The sequence below is a fragment of the Fukomys damarensis genome, unplaced genomic scaffold, assembly GCF_012274545.1.
Source record: "Fukomys damarensis isolate Sample0158 unplaced genomic scaffold, DMR_v1.0_HiC HiC_scaffold_34, whole genome shotgun sequence".
NCBI classification, from domain to species: domain Eukaryota; kingdom Metazoa; phylum Chordata; class Mammalia; order Rodentia; family Bathyergidae; genus Fukomys; species Fukomys damarensis.
This window is the reverse complement of record NW_022900946.1, coordinates 20,596,716-20,616,244: the sequence shown is the minus strand read 5'-3', so window position 1 is coordinate 20,616,244 and position 19,529 is coordinate 20,596,716. Positions and strand designations below refer to the sequence as shown.

Below are 19,529 nucleotides of genomic sequence, written 5' to 3'. Positions count from 1 at the left end.
ACCAGCAAGCCCTCTTTAATGGTTTAAAGGCTGGAAGAAAAAGGGCCATAAACATGAACAAGACTTTGAAAGTACTCTAGAGGCCAGAAGAAAGCCCAAGTCATTTCTACAAGAAGCTATGTTAATATTCTGCCTGTACACCCTCTTTGACCCAGGAGTGGCTGAGAACTAATGGATGATAAATGTGTTTATTAGCCAAGCCCAGGGAGATATCCGGAGCAAACTACAGAAGCTAGAGGGTTTCACCGAAGCAAATGCCAACCAACTGTTGGAGGTTACCACAAAGGTGTTTGTCAACCGAGTCCAGGAGGCCTGATGGGGAGATGGTCAAGATAAAGAAAAAGACAGACTTGCTGGCAGAACAATTGGGATATCCCCATGAGGACATGTCCAGGGCAAAGAGTGAAGCCAATGAAGAGACCAACAAGGAGGCTGTTGTAGTCAGCAGGATTGGTGAGGGAATACATTAAATACAGGACACATAACTTAAAGGTCATTTTATGATAAGTACCTGAAGAGTCAAATGCTAGGACCACAAGAGATTAGCCACCCACTAGAAGCCCAAAACATTCAGCTGAGGGCCTGGATCCCAACAGTTTCCCACAAAGTCCGGCTAACGGCTTAGAGTCCAAGGCAATGTCCTCCTCGAGTCCAGCCGGTGGCCTAGAGCCCATGGCAATGTCTCATGCTTGTCTGTATTGAGGGTCTGCACCTGGAAGGCCCAAAGGCCAGTGGTGGAAGCCAGAAAATATACTCTAGTGAGATGAAGGATCTGTGCCACCAGGCTGAGGGATCCACATGGAAGCCAGGAAGTGATGCTCACGGTAAAGATCAGAGCTTCACTGATGAAAGCAGCAGCCATTCCCAGGGATAGCGAGGCCCCGAGCTCCTCCTCTGATGAGAACAGCCTAGTTCACATCAGGAAAAACCATCAGCAGCAAGATTCTCCTAGAAAATCAACAGGCCAAGATCTTCCTCCCCAGTTCTTTCTATGGCCATTGGTAACAATCTTCAGGTGGATCCTCCATGCCCAGACCGCACTGATTCAGTTCAGCTGGGTGTTACAAGCTGACCATTAGTCAATCTGCTACAGAGGCCAATGGGGAAGCTGACAGAAGGGCCACCCCACTGGGGACAAAGCTAGATTAGAGTGGATGTGCCCAGTATTGCTGGTATGAACAATAGAAGAGTGAATGCCTGGCTGGAAAAATCTCCCCATCTCCCCCAAATAAGAAGACAGAGGTCAAGTAGTCTAGGGCCAATACCAGCCAGCTCAGGGACCTCATGGGGCACCAGAGGATGATTTTGTAAGACTGGCCACCATGGGAAAATATAAGCAAGACTAGAAAAGACCAGGCTCAACTTTGTTAGGTCCCCAAGAGCCCATGGTCCAAATAAATGTGAGAGGCTGGTCCACTGACTTCATGGTGAACACTGGGACAGAGCATTCTCTGGTGATCCAAACTCCAGAACCCCTCTCTCAGAGACAAGGCACTATCATTAGGGCCACAGGCAACCAAGCACACCGCCCTTTCCTGCTGCCACAAAGATGCACTGGAGACAGTCTTACTACATAGCTCAGGCTGGCCTTGAACTCACCGAGATCCTCCTGCCTCAGCCTCCTGAGTGCTGGGATTACAGGTGTGTGCCACCACATCTGGCTGAAGATGCATTTTAGGTGGCCATGAAGCACAAATACTTGTACCTCCCGACTGTCCCGTGGCTTTCATGGGTCAAGACCTGTTAGGAAAGCTGCAGGCCCAAATAACTTTCAACTACCACAGACAGGCCGCCCTGACTCTGTGTGAACCACATGCAAAAATCATGACTCACTATTCCCCAAGGGAAAAAATGGTGTCTAATAGCAGGGACCCGCATTTCCCTTCAGAGTACCTGGGGTATGGGCTAAAGGCAGTCCATCCAGATTAGCTTGAAACATTACCTCCAGTAATTGTAGAGCTAAAGCCAGGGGCAGAGCCAGTTTGCCAAAAACAAATTTCATCTCTTACAAGGCATAGATTGGCATCCAGAAATACCTGGAGGGGCTCTAAATTACAGGATCAGGTAACCCTGAATTGCATCATTGAGGCAAAGTCTCTGCCAAAAAGCAGAACTCATTGTACTAACTTGTGCCCTCCAACTCTAAATATGCCTTTATCACCTGTCACATACATCAGGCTTTATACAAAGAAAGGGGTCTAATAAACTCAGGAAGAAAAGACATAAAATATGGCAAAAAAAAAAAAATCCTTAAACTCTTAGATGCCTAATGGGCCCCTAAAGGAGTAACAGTCATGCACTGTTGGGGACATTGAAAGAGAGATACCATGGCTACTTTGGAAAACCATAAAGCAAGATCAGGCCTCCAGGAGAATGACAAAATCAGTGGCTGTGGCCACCATGCTGTTCCCCAGTCCACTGACAGAATGGGACCATAATTACTTACAACATAGGAGTACTTGGTTTGAGACCGAGGATGGAAGGTACCTCCCAGGCAGATATTGAAAATGTGAAGATGGCCCTAGCTTCAGCTTTTGTCAAAAAGTCTCATCAGAACACTTATATGGGCTGAACAGCTCTCAAGACTGTCCGATGTTAACATTTCTGTGACCCAAGGCTCTCCAGCATAGCCCCCATAGTGTGTGAGCAACGTAAAATATGTACCTGCGATAATTCAAGTCAAGGACCCAAGCTTGGTCCTGGTGTACAGAGTTTCAGGGAGCCCCGTTTGAAAATGTGGTTGTGGACTTCACTGAGCTTCCCCGAGTCTGTGTCTACAAGTACTTGTTAGTCTGTGTGTGCACCTTCTCAGACTGGGTAATGGCCTTCCCCACCCTCATGGGAAAGGCATCTGAGGTGGCCCAATTTCTTTGGAGGGAAATCATCCCCTGTTTTAGAATCCCCATTTCTATAGGGTCAGATACCAGGCCAGCATTCATCACAGAGGTGATACCCCTGGGAATCAAACTTGGGACCTTGTGCTTGTGAGGCAGGCGGTGGAACCACTGAGCTGAATCCCCGGCCCAGGTCTTTGTGTTTCTCATCTCTGCCTCCAGGCAGTAGGCCTGAAGATGAAGGTCAGGGGGTTCATCCTGGGCCTTTGCCCGGTTTCAGGGGAGTGGAGGGGAGTGGTCCTGTAGCCCCAGTTGTATTATCTGCATTAGCTTGGTGGTAGAGCCTAGAGTGACCTCCTTGAACCCCATCCAGGGACAACATTGTTTTGACAACACACCTTTATGTTAACAAAAGTTATGGGCTGTTTTTATTAACAAACAAAAATGCAGGGCTGGGGATTTAGCTCGGTGGTGCCACCGCCCACCTCACAAGCCAGTTCGATCCCCCATATCAAAACAAAGTAAATGAAACAAGCAAAAATACAGACTGACCTTTCGCTGGTCAGGGAAGCAGTCAGGAGGAAAGGGTGACTCAGGGTCCCTCAGTCCCTCCCCTTTGGGACTCTCTTACCTGTAACTGACCCTTATACCAGCTGCCTTTAGCTCCCACTCTGCCCTTATTTGCTGGCCCTGTTTCCTCCTCTGCCCTCTCCCCACGCGGCCTGCTCCCCCCAGTTCTATCTCTTGCCCACTCCTTTTTCTGACATCTGGCTGCTCCTTCTTTACCCACCCCTTCCTAGCTCCTTTCTCAAATCATTAACCCTTCGCTGGGCACAGATGTCTACCACCCACCCCTAGCCCTTCTGGGGGGCCGTGAGCCCAGCATGGGCAGTTTAGCAACTTAGTGAGACCTTGTCTCAGAATAATTTAGTAAGGACTGGGGATGTAGCTTAGTGTGAAGGCCCTGGATTCAACCCATAGTGCTAAGAGAAAAGATCTCCTAGAGGGGACCTTCCCTCTACACCGGGGACCTCTAAACTCCACTCTGCTCCAGGACAAGGCTTCCAGATGTTTAATGGCAGGGCTTCCCCCTCGGGCAGCATAAGCCTGTACTTATTCAAATCCCAAGAACTTGCTTCCTCCCTCTGAGAGCCTGGGAGAGCGAAAAGCTCCTCTCCCTAGTCTCTCACATGGTCGTAGTTCTGTGGGCCATGTTGTGACTAAGTGTTGGCCAGTGAGATGAATGTTTTCTTAGGAAGATTTTGTTTTTCCTGATTTAAGGAGTACATTCAGCTGGTGTCATCCTTTCCTACCTTCCTCCTTCTTTTAGCCTTGAATGCAGGTGCAATGCCTGAACTTCAGCAGCCATCTTATAACCCTGAGGCTATAGACTATGAAACTGATGACAGTGAAGAAAGATTTAGAAGCGATGGGTCTGATGACATAGTGAGATACTTCCCTGTCTGCAGCAGCCTGCTTTCATCCTTGCTTTATGTTTGCTCTGAGCCCATTGGTTGGATTTTTTGTTTTTTGGTACTGGGGATAGAACTTGGACCCTTGCCACTTGCAAGGCAGGTGCCAGAACCACTGAGCTAAATCCCAGCCCTGTATTTTCTTTTACTTGTAGTTAAATGTATTTATAATTGACATGCTTGCTTGAAACCCTCTATTTCACAATACTTTGAGATTTACAGAGCTGGGGATTTAGTTCAGTGGTCCGCTGCAGCACAAGTTCCGGAGTTTGATCCCTGGTACAAACAAAAACAAAAACCAAAAAAAAAAAACCCACCACCACCACCAGCAAAAAACAACTAGATTAACAGAAACTTTTTTTACAGAATACTCTTCTGTTCTCATAGGCCCAGTTGTCAGATTCAGCTGCACAATCAAATCACAAGTTACCGAAACGATGAAGGTTTTGTGCTCCTCCTTGTCCGTAATGTAAGACCTAAAGTCTCACTTCCACTCCACAGAGTGTGAACAGCTGAAAGGCCTCCACGATTCTGAGTCCTATAGCCCAAGGAGGGCTCCGGATGCAAGACCCAGGGCCTTACTTCTGGGAGCCATGAACAGCCAAAAGGGCCTCCACGATGCTGGGACCTATAGCTCAGGCTCCGGGAGCTCCACACGGAGGAACAAGAGTCACCCAGGAAGGAACACACCAGGCTAGATGGTAAACAGACCTTTGTTAGCTCAGAGAGGCAACTGCTCAGGGGCTGAGGTTGTTTTATAGGGTTTTTCTAAACAAAAACGTTCAAATATAGGTCAGGGCCTTCACAGAACTACCAGGGGATAAGATTCCAAACACACTGCTTATCTCACGCAGGAAATGTTCTATGGTCACCTTTTGTCATACCATTTGTCCCTGGGCGAGCTGTTAACCAAGTTAGCAATTAGCACCTGAAAGTTTGAGCAGATCTTTCTTGATGTTTGATAAGGAGAGGGGGAAGCAGGGTCTCTGGCCCATTAGCAGGCCCGCATGGAGTCACTTCAGCTCAGTCAGGTCCCACAGTAAGAATTTTGCACCCTCAAAGGTCCCCCCAGTAGGTTTGAGGTGTCCCCAGGCTTTTATGTCACATTTATTCAACAGCATGTCTTCCCTTCTCTCCCTTTCCCACTGCAGGGTTCCTGGGGGTGGTAGTTACTTTTCTGTCTTTGCTGAGACAAACTTCCTGTGTCCAGAGTTGAACCGGAAGGGGTTTATTTGGCTTACGGTTCATTGAGGTTTCAGTCCATAGCAGTCTGTTCCGAGGCAGGGATGGCAAACAGGCCTGTGAGAGGAGAAACAGCATGGGGTGCACAAGTAACAAAGGCAGCAAGGGACCTTAACGGTATCTTTCTGCTCCTTTAATCTTCTTTTTTTCCAATTAAATTTATTGGTACATTTTAGATATACAATAGAGTGACATTCATCATTGGGAACTTGTACCTTTACATGATGTATCTTGGTTCTTATTTTTTCCCATTCCCCTGCCCTCCCTTCACCCCCTCCACCCTTCCCTATTTACATACTTTGTTTCCTTTTCTCTCCTTTTCTCATATTTTTTCCTTTCCCCTACCCCTTTAGACCTTTTCTTCCTATTTCACATTATCAATTATACATTTTAATCTTTATTTACACTTTTAGTTTCTCACGCCAGTAAAACTATTTGATATTTACACATGAGGTTCCTATTTATTTCACTTAAGAGTTTGGCCTCGGGGCCGGGGATTTGGCCCAGTGGTTCTGTTGCCTGCCTCAAAAGTACAGGGTCCCAAGTTCTATCCCTGGTACCACCAAAAAAAAAAAAAAAAAAAAAAAAAAAATTACCTCAATGTGCATCCATTTTCTGTTCCTTTAATCTTATTCAGATTACCGGGAATTAGGGCGGTGCCAAACCAGTCAGTCAGGTGTAGTGGTTTAGCAGTCGCACGCCCTTGGCTCTCACTCCTCGGACCAAGGGCACTTTGCTTATTGCTCCTTTTCATCTGACCTTTGATGATGGGCACCCCCTGCACCCTGGGGCTGCTTCTCTCCTGTTTCCTCGACTTCCCTCATCACCAGGTGGAACCATCGGGAGTCCTAACATCACGTGAGAACCACGGGCAGGCGGCTTCAGAGGGAGCACCTCCCTGTGCGTCCACTGGCCACTCAGTCTCTCTGAGTGTCGGGGGACATCCTGACCCTAATAGGACCCGGAATGAATTGGCATCTTCATTCCCAGGGGCTATCTCCCGTGGCAGCAGAAGGTGGGAGTCCATTCTGCCCACTGCAGAGCTAAAAAAAAAAAAATCTGGGAGCATGGGGGTCCCAAGTGTGGCGAGGAGGAGCAGGGATCTAAACTGTAACTTGCTGCTGGCAGGAATATAGAGCCCCTGGGATAACAGACTGATGTCCTGCAAAGGATGGCATGCATGTGAGGGACAGACTCCTGAGATCTAGCCAAGGGAAAAACGATTTGCATAGAAAGTTTGTGTGCAAACACTTTTAGCAGCTTTATTCAAAATTAGCAAACACTGGAAAAGACTCAGACATCCTTCAGCTGTTGAATGGATGATCAGACCCCAGAGCATCCACTCGGTAAAATTCTACTCAGGGGCTAAAAGGGACACCCTCCTCCCACCCCAGGCACCCCGGTGCCTCTCAGGTGTGCTGTGTTAACAGTGACGGCAAGCTCGGTGGCCTCCAGTGTAGGCTTTCATGCAAACAAACCCTCGTAGAAAGTTGGCAAGGTGGCAAAAGCCTGTAATTTCCCTCTCTGGGAGGCTGAGGCAAGAGGATCACCACTGGCTTGAGGCCACTTGAGCTACGTAGTGAAACCATGTCACAAACATTAAAAAAAATTTTTTTTTAATCTTAAGATAAAATTTTGGTTAAGTTTTCTTGCCTGGGCTTGAACTTGCAACCCTCTTGCCTTATCCTCCCAAGTGCTGGGATTTCACGTCGGGGTGGCATTCTCCCTTGATGCTGGGTTTATTGGGATGCCACCCACTGCAAGTCCAGGAGCATCTGGCTTATTTCAGCTCTGCCTCCAGCATGGCTCTCTCAAGACATGAGTCAAAATACATCACTCTTTTACACAAAACCCTCTGAAGAGTTAAGGGTGTGGCTCGCAGAAGGGTGTTTGCCTAGCATGCACAAGGCCCTGGGATCCCCAGTACTACAAAAATAAGACAAAAAAAAAAATTCCTCTGCTGGCTCCTGGCTTTACTCAGAGGAAATTATGTCATTTTTCTGGCCTCTCTTTCCCTCCTCTTCCTCCAGCTCAAGTGGATTCTTAGTTATTTTCTGCAACATGACAGGTATGAGGCTGCCTCAGCGCTTAGACGCTTGCAGGCTCCTCTTCCCTCCGAGGACTGTGTGGTTCACTCCTTCACTTCCTACAGATCTCGGCTCAGATGCTACCACGTCCCCGTCCTGTTTACAACAGCACGGCAAGAACCCCTCCCTTGTTCTTCTGTGCCTTCCCTTTCCCAGGACATTGATCACCGTCTGACTTACTGTACGTTCTAGTTCTTTGTGTATCGTCCCTGCCCATACACCCACACTAGAAATCTCTATTCCTGTGTTTGTCACACTCTGTTATTATTGCCTGTGTGCTTGGTTACTTTTCCCAAGAAATATTCTGACTTTATTAGGGGTTAGACCTTTATCGTATCCATTTGGGTACAGTCAGGATCGGGAAAAACGGCCCAGTTCAGCAGATCTTGGTAAATGTTTCATTACCTGTAGTCACTCTGAATGATTTCATTAATTTGGTGGGCAATATGGACACATCTCTTTTGTTGTTTTGATTAAGCACTCAAATGTAACATTCTGCCGAGGTGCTCCCCTGTGCATTAACCACATCCAGTCTGTGAAAAGGGATCAGTCCCAGAGAACAGAGAAATCTTATCCTTCCTTCCATTCAGTTCTGCCGCTTTAAGTACTGGTCCCCTCGTCTAACAGACCGTTCCCAGTAACCTGGTGACAACTTTGCTTATCTAACTCATGACGACACTAGTATGTTTCATGTAGGATTTAAGGTTTGTTGATGGATCCACACGCTGAGCTGCAAAGTAAAAAAGACTTTATTTGGGGGTCTCAGGAATTGCAATTCAGATTTCCGGGAAGATGGTGAGGTAGTGAATAGCAGAGAAATAGCCTTTCTGAGATTTGGTGTCCAGGTGCTGGAATAACAATATCAGGAAGAGAGGAAGGAGGGAAATGGGTCCCTGGGACCCAGCAAGGATCTGAAGTGAGAAGTGAAGCTTAAGGGGAGAACAAAGAGAGAGTCTTCAATGAAGAAGAAGCGGGTGGCAAGTGCCGCTTTCTCCCTGAGCCTTGACTCACTGCATGGGAAGGGTGGGCTCAACCTGCAGAGGCATGGTGACTCCTGGTGAAGCCAGAGGCCTCTACAGAGAAATGCACCAGTGCAATGGAGCAGTGAAGAAAGGGGATTACAGTGGCTGGTGAGTTATTCAGGTTTAGACCCCCGAAGGAGAGGGCCATTGGCCTGTAGCCACCTTGGAGTGTGGTCAACTGAGCTCAGAATTCAGAATAGCTGCTGGCTCCATCTAGTGGCTCCTAGAGTGAAGTAGAACTGAAATCAAGTTGGCAGGAGGTCAAGGAGCTGAGTTCCAGCTAGCAGGAAGGACGCAGTGTTGCAAACTGAACAGAACATGTTCAGCCTTGCAGCCAGAAACTAGCTTGAACTTTACAGGAATTAATGTGCAGGCTTGCTGGGATTATCCACTACCCCACTCACTGTAATCTCCAGCTGGCTTGCTGAGATTAATCAGCATGGATCTGGGCTCTGTCTGCCCACTTGGTCTACCATTGATAGCAGAGTCACACCTTTAAGTGGACATTTAAAAAATTTTCTACCTTGTTCTTTTCTTGCTTTTGTTTTGTTTCCTTTTTTCTTGATTGTTCTTGTTTTTATATGAGTGTGAACATTGTTCTAATTTTTTTGTTGTTGTTCTGTCCTTGTTTTTATTTCTTCTGTCTCTTTCCCTCCTGTCTTCTTCACTAGTTTCTCAAAGTTTATATGATCTTCCTTTGTCCTCCAGCCTTGTCTCTATTTTTTGGGGGGGTACTGGAGATTGAACTTAGTACTCTATGCTTTCAAGGCAGGGAGCAGAACTGTTGAGCTAAATCCCTGGCCCCATCCAGCCTTGTTTCTAATCTCTTCCTCTTCTTCTGTTTCTCTATTTTTCTCCCTAACCCCCTTTAAATTTTCCCCCCTAACAAAAATAAAATAAAATAATTCTCCTCTGAGGGTAAAACTGCCATATTGAGGACATATTTACTGTATACACTTTTCTGGTTTGCTTTAGATTTTGTTATATAAACAAAAAATCTAGTTCATTCGGCTAAAGATGGCAAATTAATCGTTTTTGTTTTGGGTATATGGGGATCAAACTCAGAACCTTTCGTTTGAGAGGCAGGCACTGGAACCACTGAGCTAAATCCCCTGCCCAGCAAATTAATCATTACCATAGTTTGTCATTTTCTATGGCGTGTCCGATGCTATTGTTATTACTGATTTTAGAACTTAGCCAAGGTAACATAATTCTTCTAATCAGTTGTTCTTGGTATGCCAAGACTGAAATTTCCTAAGGGTCGTAAACAGTACTATAGGTCAGTGCCAAAGGAATTGCTTTCAGACAAAGGTTCAGAAAGCTCTGAATCAGTGTTTCCAGGAACAGTGGGCTTATATGGGCTACTGAAGGTTCAGAAGAAACAGGGACTATGTGACTGATTGAAGATAAAGGAAGCTGGGTGTAGTGGTAGATGCCTCTAATCCTAGCACTCTGAGAGGCTGAGGCAGGAGGATCATAAATTCAAGTCCAGTCTGGGCAGTTTATCAAGACTCTTTAAATTTTCCCCCTAACAAAAATAAAATAAAATAATTTTTTTAGAAAAGAGCTAGAGAAGGGCCAGTGACTTAGCTCAGTGGTGCCATACCTGCCTAGCAAGCACAAGGTGCTGAGTTTGATCCCCAGTACTGAAAAGGGCGGGGGGGATGGAGATGTAACTCAGTGGTAGAGGATCCCTGTGTTCAATCCTCAGTACCATAAGAAAAAAAAAGAATGTACAAACAAAATGGAAATGTCCATAAAACAAGAGCCTGTAAACTTCTTTTGTTTGTTTTTTTAGACAGTATCTTGAACTCTGCAGCCCAGGCTGGCTTTGAACACATTGCAATCTTTCTACCTCAGCTTTCCAAGGGTTGGGATTACAGGCATATGTCCCCATGCCTAGTTCATAATGTTCCTTTTGTTTTTGAAGATTTCAGTTCTTCAACGCCATACTCCTAGGCCAGCCACCCTTCCCTAGAGCAACGCACCTGCATGCTGTGCTGAGCTGGAACACTGGTGCTGATCCTGGCTCGGTGGAGCAGAGCTGTCATTATAGCCCTGGGGCCCACTTCTGCTGATGGGCCCAGCTGGGACTATCCTGATGCTTCAGAGAAATTCCAAGAATGCCACACACCTCACTGCACTCTATTTTCATGACTGGACTCCTGAATGTATTTAATTCAACTATTTCATGTTATATTTGCTATTTGGTACTGTAGCTGAGTCCCAGGCCAGAGGCTTGACTCTGGGGTGTCCCAATTAACAAGGTCTGGCTGCTCATCCCAAAGAGTTATAGTAATTAAAGAAATGAATGGTGATGAAGCCAAGGAAAGGGTTTATTTTCAGTGGAGTTCCACTGGGAAGGAAACCAGCAGTCCAGTGCCTGAGAGTCTGTCTCTCAGGGGCAACAAAAGTTGTGGGTTGTATATCACGAGTTGGGAGGTGCATACCTGGTGATCTTGGTCAGGTAGTGGTCTGGCTGATCATTAGCTGGGAATGATCAGATAGGGACTTGTCAGCAATAAGAAAGACATTGGTGCCTGGTGTGAGGGGGTGATCTCGACTCTTCTCACAAGATGTTTATCCATTAAACTTGTTCCGGGAATCTAAAGGGACTGTTCCAAGGGAGTGACTCAGAAAAGATGAGTCAGAACGAAGGCAGAGAGGCCACACTTTGATCTTGCATTTGTCACCTTGTCCAAACCTTACAATATCTACGTCTCCCCTGCCCTCATCTTGTTTATCTGAGGACAGACTGTAGGACACAAGTTCCTCTTTAGGAGAACCAGCCGACACTGACTGGATCTCAAATGGCTGCCAGGATGGCCACCAAATGACCTCTGCTTGCAAAACACCCCCCCATGCCATAACACTAATGACCAGAAAGAATCATAAAAGGAGGAAGAGGCAGTGCCCAAGTTCCTTGAAAATCTCTGTCCATTCCCAGAAAAGATACGAATATCTCCCTCCTTTGTCACTATTGTGGGTTCTTCACCATATATGAAATGGAAATCATAGATGGGCGTGGTGGAGCACGCCTGTAATCCCAGCACGCTAGTAAACTGAGCCAAGAGGGTCATAAATTCACGTCCAGCCTGGGCAATTTAGCAACTCAGCCAGACCCTGTCTCAAAATAAAGGACAAGAGATGTAGATCACTGCAAAGGCCCTGGGATCAACCCCTAATGACACACACATGTGCACACGTGTGATAGTAATCATATGTGGGCCAGTTCCAAGGCTAAAATAAATGTTTATATAGAGTCACCAGGCTGAGTCTGAGGAGGACACTGAGGCTGAGATAAGGAATCTAAACTAGCCTTGTATAGAATAAGTGAGTAAGCTTGTTGATTTTTGTTTTGTGTTGTGGAAAAAGAATTTTAGGACATGTCAGTAAGAGACCAGGGAAGGGTTTATTAGGCAGAGATTTTAGGATGCACTTAAGGGTGGAGTGTAGAAACTTAGAGAAATGAGATATATATTTTTTTGAAACAGGGAACATTTATGCCTTTTTTTTTTTTTTTCTGAGGAAGGTGGGATGGAAACCTTGGGAAAAGTTGACCCACCCCAGAAAGGTACCAGCTCATTCTAGAGGTATGAGCCCAATTTTCTTTCTCTTCTCTCTCTCTCTCTTTCTCTCCCTCTTTCTTCTTCTTCTTCCTCCTCCTCCTCCTCTCTCCCCCTCTCCCTCCCCCCTACAATTGGTACTGGGGATCGAATTCAGGACCTTGTACTTGAGAGACAGGTAGCAGCACCACTGAGCTAAATCCACAGACCCTCTTGCCTCTTATTGATGCACCCTGAGAATTCTGTCTTTGTGAAGGGATCAGAGAACCTGTAAACTTATTCTACAAAGGGGTGGGATAGTTTCCTTATTTCAGCCTCGGAAACATAATTCCGTTTTGCTTTTGGTCACAAGTTGAGGCCTCAATGGTCCCACCATACTGTAACATTCAAGGGCAAGAGTACATAAGCTGAAGACATCCTGGTTCTTTGAGAACCTAGTAGGAGAGAGAGAGGAGAAAGATGGGGGGGAGGTTTCACCTGGGGAAAGGCCAACATTTTTGGTTGGGGGCAACTTCTTTATTAGCCTGCTGTCTTATCTTAGTGTAAGAAAGCTCTCCTTACCTCCCTCATCAACATAAAATCCTACTATTTCTTTTTCCTAATAACTCGCCCACACTCACTCTGCAGAGCCTGTTTCTTTCTCTACCTTTCATAAATGTAAAACTGTCAGGCTTGATCTGTCCATGACCTGTTTGATGGATTTGTTAAATTCCGAGCTACAGTTTCAGCAGATACAAAAACCGCAGCCCTCAGCAAAAACACACCACTCCTTCAGGTGGCTAAAGACCGGACACAGGCTGTGCTGTGTCCAGGCAGACAGAATACAGAACAGGATATTACGGAAAAGAAACAAGACTACAAAGTACAGCACAACATCTTCCTGGTGCCAAGCTACCTGATAACATCCATACATTTGCCTCGACCACTGCATGGACCCTGGCGACAAATATCTGCTCAGACTCCGGTGTATGACAGGCGTGCCGGACCTCTTCTCAGAACCCTATAAAATCCCTGCCTGTTCTTGGTTCATGACTCATGGCTTTCTTGTCCTCAGTCGTCCTGCACCCAGGTGGATAAAGTCTGTGCCTCATTTCCTTCCACAGCCTGCTCAGGTGGTCTCGTTCCTCTGTCATTTGTCACAAAAGCCTCATTAGCTTTTGTGCTAGTTTTGTCTAATTCTTTGTTTAGGACAAGAAGAACCTAGAAAGTATCTCTAGGAGTCCTCAGAACCCCGACTCCCGTAGCATATTTTGGTGAAGCCAGTCAGGAGAATGTAAGGTCCTTTGGGCATGGTTTTGTTTCTTTCCCTCTCTGATTCTATGGGATCAAGCTGAGAAGGACTGGTTTAGTTTTTTTTCTTTCTTTCCCTCTTTCTCTCCCCTGGAAAAGCTGCAAACCCCTTCTTGTCCCTTCTCCCCCAGGATAGGTTTTCAACTCAAAGAGCTCAAATCCTTTCACATTTTTTTCTCTGATTTTGGTTGTCAGGGAGAAGCAGAGAGCTAGAGAGTGATAAAAATTAATGGAAACTGAGGGATTTGGAAAGCTTTCTCATGATTCCAGGAACAGCTTCCTAGTGCGACCCCATGTGGGCTGGCGGGGAGGAAGTGCCTAGCCTCTATTTTTCTCAGCTGGTAAGAGAGAGGCCCACAGGTCCTCCTCAAGTTTATCTTCCCGTTTCGTTCTTCTCTTTCTGGTTTTTGGTCATTGTGGGTACAAATCACTTAAGGGCTGCCAGAACCCATTATTAATCCAGGGCAGAACACGTCATTCAGGTTTCGTGTTGTAGGGGGCTGCTGGAGGATGTCACAGCCTGGGTGTCTGAGGGCACCTGAGGATACAACTCTGCTGTTTAGCATAGGTGAACGACAGACTTTGTTATCAAAATAATAAATCAGCATGGATGACCACAGCTATGCAAGGCTGTGCTGCTGTTTTGCCTTTCTGTGTCTCAGAAAAGCTGATTAAGACACATAGCTCTCGAGCTCTAGAGCTGCAGCTCATGCTCTGATGTTGCCCTGATGCTGGAAATTGAAGTTTGGCTCCTGCTTTTTTGTGATATCTGCTCCACGTATGTTCTTTCCTTTGGGAACCTCACCTGTTTGGGCTTCCCTGCAGCCTACCAGCTCCGACACATGTGTCTGACACGTGTCAGTTTGCTCCCTCACCTCATGTTTTTGTTTTTCCTGGTATTTTGTTCAGCTTTTTTATTCTTTTGGGAGCCAGCTTGTGCTTGAAGTCTCACGTGTACTTTTCCCCTAGATGGCCTTTTATCTCTGGGTATCCTTAGGGAGTCACTTTTGCAGGGCCTTATTTGACCCCAGTTCACTTTTCTGCCATGGTTGGCAGCCATTTTGGTTTCATCCTGTTAGGCACATAGTTCCACCACGCTCAGTGGCCATTTTGGTTCATCATGTGAGTCAGTCACGTGGATTTCCAATGTTTGTTCACCATTTTCTTTTTTCAGCTGACCTCTTGGACATCCAGAAATCTCACCCCTATAGATAAGAGCTAAAGTCTCCACTTTTAGGGAACATATGGTCCTCCTAGACACTTCTCTTCTGAATTGGGCTAGAGCCCCTCCTTCTTTCATCTAACAGAAATTCAGGATTTAGAAACATGTGCCTGAGGGTGTGGACAAAATAAGGGGAACCCGCAGTAAAGGTCAACTCTAGCAGCTGTGAGTATGCAAAGTACAGCTATCCTTGTATCTAAAACTTTTAGAGATATTTTTTTCTCTTCTCTCAAATGAGAAAAAGATTTCCACCTCTACTGCCTTACCAAAGTGAGATAGATTAGGGCATGACAAAGTTGGCTGGGGAAGTAGATGTGACCTGTTAATTAAAAAGTCCTGGAACACATGCACAGAACAATTCCCAAAGCCCTGCATGTGGATTTCTCAAGAGAACTCCAGCAGGTTTTCAAAAGAATGGCCTAGACTCACCATCACCCTGAGGCATGAGATCCCAGCACCACCTCTCAGGACCCTTACATAGAAGTTCTTGTAGGTTTCCTTGAGATTTGGACACAGTATAAAGGACACAGGTGCCAAGAAGACCTTGCTATCATGACTACTCATGGTAGCCCATGCTGTTTCCCAAATGCAGTGTGTACTTTTATTTTTTCTTTTATCTTCTTTTTCTCTTGTTCTGACCAAGTTTCCTCTGCAGAGCTGGTTTCTCTCATACCTATTCACCCTTTACTTTTCAAATAAACTTTTGGCACCAGATTTGGCTTATCCTATCCAATTCTTTGTTCAAGATGAGAAGAACCTGGAATCGAACTCTAGGAGGAGAGGGGAGCAACCTAGAACATGGTAATGTTTAATTGATGAGCCACTTTTATTGATTTATTTGGTACTGGGGATCGAACTTGGGACCTTGCACTTGCCAGGTGGGTTCTGGAACCACGTAGCTAAATCCCTAGCCCAAAAGCTGAGCTTTTGGTGAGCCACTTTTAGAAGCAGGCTACCAGACAACAAAAGTATCATTGAGATACATGTATGAAATATTGTTTCTCAGACAGCTAGAGTTTTCTATCTAAGGCAGCCCCCACAATCTCCACCCTGTTCTCTCAGGAGTTTGCTGTTTCTCAAGTGGCTAAGGGAGCCCCTGGGGGACTCCATTCTGATCTCTTCTAAGGGAGCCTCAGGCTCCAACCTGATCTCTTGGGAGTTTCTAAGGGTGGCCCAGGAGAAGCTCCACTACACTCCGGAAGGAGTCAGTAGGCCATGGGAAAGGCCCTGCAGATCCCAGGGTGATTGCCAGTGGGACAGTGAGGGAATGGCGAGTGATGGGTACAGAACGCAGTTTAAATTATGATGCTACTTTTCAGATTTGCAAAAGGTGAGGAAGGTGGTGTGAACTCCTTTATGTTCAGATTTTTATGGTTCTTTAACTTTGGAAAGGCCCCAAAACTACGGTACCTAAAGAAGCCTGTAAAGAGAAAGAAACTGAGTAGTTGATGATCCTACCCTCATAGGCCCACCTGTCCGTCAGGAGGATATGAGTCTCTCCGACCTATTACCACCAGAGGCCAGCACTCCAGAGAGGCCCAATATTTGCAAACATGACTCAATTGTTGGACACAGCCTTTCTGTGTCCAGCGATCAGGACATAGATGAAAATGAAAGGAAAAGAGCTGAGAAAAAAAGACAGACCCAAATTATGGCTGTCACAGTTGGCAGTGCTGTAGCCACACCCAAGTCACAAAGGGAAAACTAGGGCCAATCAAAGCCTGCAAGAAAAGTGAACACCGGACATGTGACTATACTGAGCTATCACCTGGAAACCCTGCTCTGTGTGTCAGGTGGTAATATGTGCCTGACTCATGGCACTGGAGGGTTGACTGTCCCCTCTTCCAGAGAGAGGATGGGCCAACCAAAACCCTCACTTTGATGAAAAAGTCTGAAGGGACCCAAGGTAACATAATTCTCCTGTCCATGGACCTCTTCATCTCCTGTAAATCCTGACGGACCCTGGATCTCATGAATAAGCAATTTCAATTCCTTCTCTCAAAAATCCACCTCTAGATCTGTAGCCATAATTGGGATCAGGGAGGGTACTAGTCGGAGCTCCTTTACACCTGCTCTGACGTGTTAGTGTGAAGGTCAAATGTTCAAGCACGAGTTTTAAATTGGCCCAGTGTTCTACTACCTTACTGTTCTACTCCCTTATTAGGAAGAGATTTACTAGTAAAATTTGGGACAATTCTCAAATTCTGGCAAAGACCAAAGTAGACTTTACCTGTTGGGATGATGTCAGGCCTCCCTGACCTAATTAGCTAGCCAACAAGGGTGTCCTGCTTCACGGCATACTGGAATATCTGGGAGAGCAAATTCAGAAATGTCAGCAGTTATAAAACTAAATAATCCCATCTAATTTTCCAACTGAAAGTAATATCCAATCAAAGAGGCCCAGGGCCAGGGTTTTAGCTCAGTGGCACCACACCAGTCACATGACCAGTGTTCACTTTTCTTGCAGGCTTTGATTAGCCCTAGTTTTCCCTTTGTGACTTGGGTGTGGCTACAGCATTGCCGACTCTGACAGCCTTGAAAGTGCAAGGTCCTGAGTTCTATCCCAGGTACCACCAAAACAAACAAACAAAAAAAGGTCTGTAAAAGTTTCCAGCCTTTCATAGACAGGCTTCTCAAGCATAACCTTGATGAGGCCTTGCTCCCACTCTCCCCAGAGAAAAGCCTTCAGCATGATATAAGACCTCCATCTCATTAATGAGGCTATAATCCTAATCCATCCCTCTGGTGGCAGATCCTATACAATAGTTTCCTAAATTCCAGGAGACACAAATTTGTTTTCAGTATTAGACTTCCAGGACTCTTTCTTTTCTATTTCCCTGCATCCAGCTCCCAGTTCCTATTTCACTTTGAATGGAAAAATCCCATTTCAAAGGAAAAACAATAATGTACTCGGACAGTTCTCCCACAGGACTTTTTCAACAGCCTTCAAATCGGCAGCCCAACTTGGGAGCTATCCAACCATAATATTATCCAAACCCTCAGTTTTCTAGCTAAGAAGGGGTATAAAGTCTCAAAGGAAAAGGCTCCAAAATCCCTTTAAAAAGTCCAATACTAAGAATACATTCTTACACCTGGGGAGCAATAGTGATGTAAGGATCAGATTCAGGTTATCTCTGATATTGAGGCCCTGCCACCAAACAATGGCTACATTCCTTTCTGGCTTATGCTGGATCTGGATACCTAATTTTGGACCGATGGCAAAGTCTTTATATGACTGTTATGACTTGTGTCTAGATGTCCCTCACGAAGCCTCATGGGGTTATGGTTGGGGCTTTTCAGAGGTGGCTGGATCTAACGTGTATGATGCTGGGATCAAGGATGTGTGATTACTAAATTGGTCTACTGATTGATTTGGCATATTTCTGGATGTGGACTATGGGAAGGTCCACCCTAGGTGTGAGTGCTCCCTGCCCTAAGGTCGTGTAGCCTGGATAGAAGATAAGATACAGAGAGAGGGCTGCTGTGGTCAACTGCTGCTTTGCTACTTCAGTGCTTTTCTGCCTTCTGCCTGCCATGAACTGTTTCTATGAACTGCCATGTAACTTGTTTACCTTCTTTTATTTGTTTATTTTGGTACCTGGGATAGAACTCAGGTCTTTGAACTTGTGAGGCAGGTGGCAGAACCACTGAGCTAAATTCCTGGCTTGTTTACTTTCTTACATAAAAAAAAAAAACCCAGCATAAAACCCCCAACTTTTCAGGACTTCCAGGAAGATGGTGGAGTGGTGAGCAGCAGAGATAGACATTCTCTGAGATTTGGTGTCCTGACACTGGAATATAGCAGCTCGAGGAGGTGAAGGAAGAGGAAGTGGGACCCAGAAAGGATAAGAGGTGAGAATTGAAGTCCACCGGGAGACAAGAGAGAGACTTTAAGGAAGGAGAGAGAGGTAGCAAGCAGCACTCTCTCCCAGAGACCAGACTTTCGTCGAGGGAACAGAGGGCTGAACCTGCAGATGCACAGTGACTACTGACATCCCCAGAGGCCTCCACAGAGAAATACACCAGTGGAATGGAGCAGTGGATGCATCGGACTGAGGCGGCTGGTGAGTTACCTGAGTTCAGACTCCATCTAGTGGCTTCTGATGCCTTGGTTCGAGAGCTGAGTTCAAGCTGGCAGGAGACACACAGGCTGTTACTCAAGGAGTCTGGTTCCCGACGTCGGAGGAACTAAAGAAGCAGGCTGGCTGGGATTGTTCACTACCCCGCCACGAAGCTGCATCTTGCTTGCTGGGATTAATCAGTTTGGCTCTGGACTCTGTTTGCCCACATTGCCTAAGAATGATAGCCGAGAAACACCTTGAATTGGATGTTTTGGAATTTTTAAAATCTTTTTTCTTCTTTTTTTCCCCTTTTCTAGTTTTTGTTTTGTTTTTTCTTGATTGTTTGAACACAGTTTCTACTTTTTTGTTATTGCTTTTGTTCTGTTCTTGGTTTTATTCTTTCCTTTTCTCTTTCCCACCTGTCTTCTTCACCAGTTTCCTAAAGTTTGTTCACTAGCCTTGGTTCCAATCTCTTCCTCTTCTGCTATTTCTGTTTTTTACCCCCAACACCTGTTAAATCTTCTCCCCTAAGGGTGAAAATGCCATATTAAGGGCTACCATTTATCATTTTTAAGACTGTATTTAATGCTATTGTTATTGTTGATTGTACTACTTTAGCCACGGTGACATAATTGTGCTAATCAGTTGTTCCTCCTGGTATACCAGGACTGAGATTGCCTAAGGGTCTTAAAAAGAAAAACCTGTAGGGCCAGGGATTTAGCTCAGTGGTGCC

At 45.8% G+C, this 19,529-nt stretch overlaps 1 protein-coding gene across 1 annotated transcript in view; it reads left to right on the top strand.

Moving 5' to 3' along the window:
- The first annotated feature begins 323 nt into the window (after nt 1-323).
- Nucleotides 324-19,529, top strand: part of LOC104847954 — a 41,673-nt gene continuing 22,467 nt past the window's right edge. The window contains exon 1 of the mRNA XM_010603616.1: nt 324-453. Within this exon, the coding sequence (XP_010601918.1) occupies nt 324-453 (130 nt within the window). The remainder of the gene's footprint in view (nt 454-19,529) is intronic.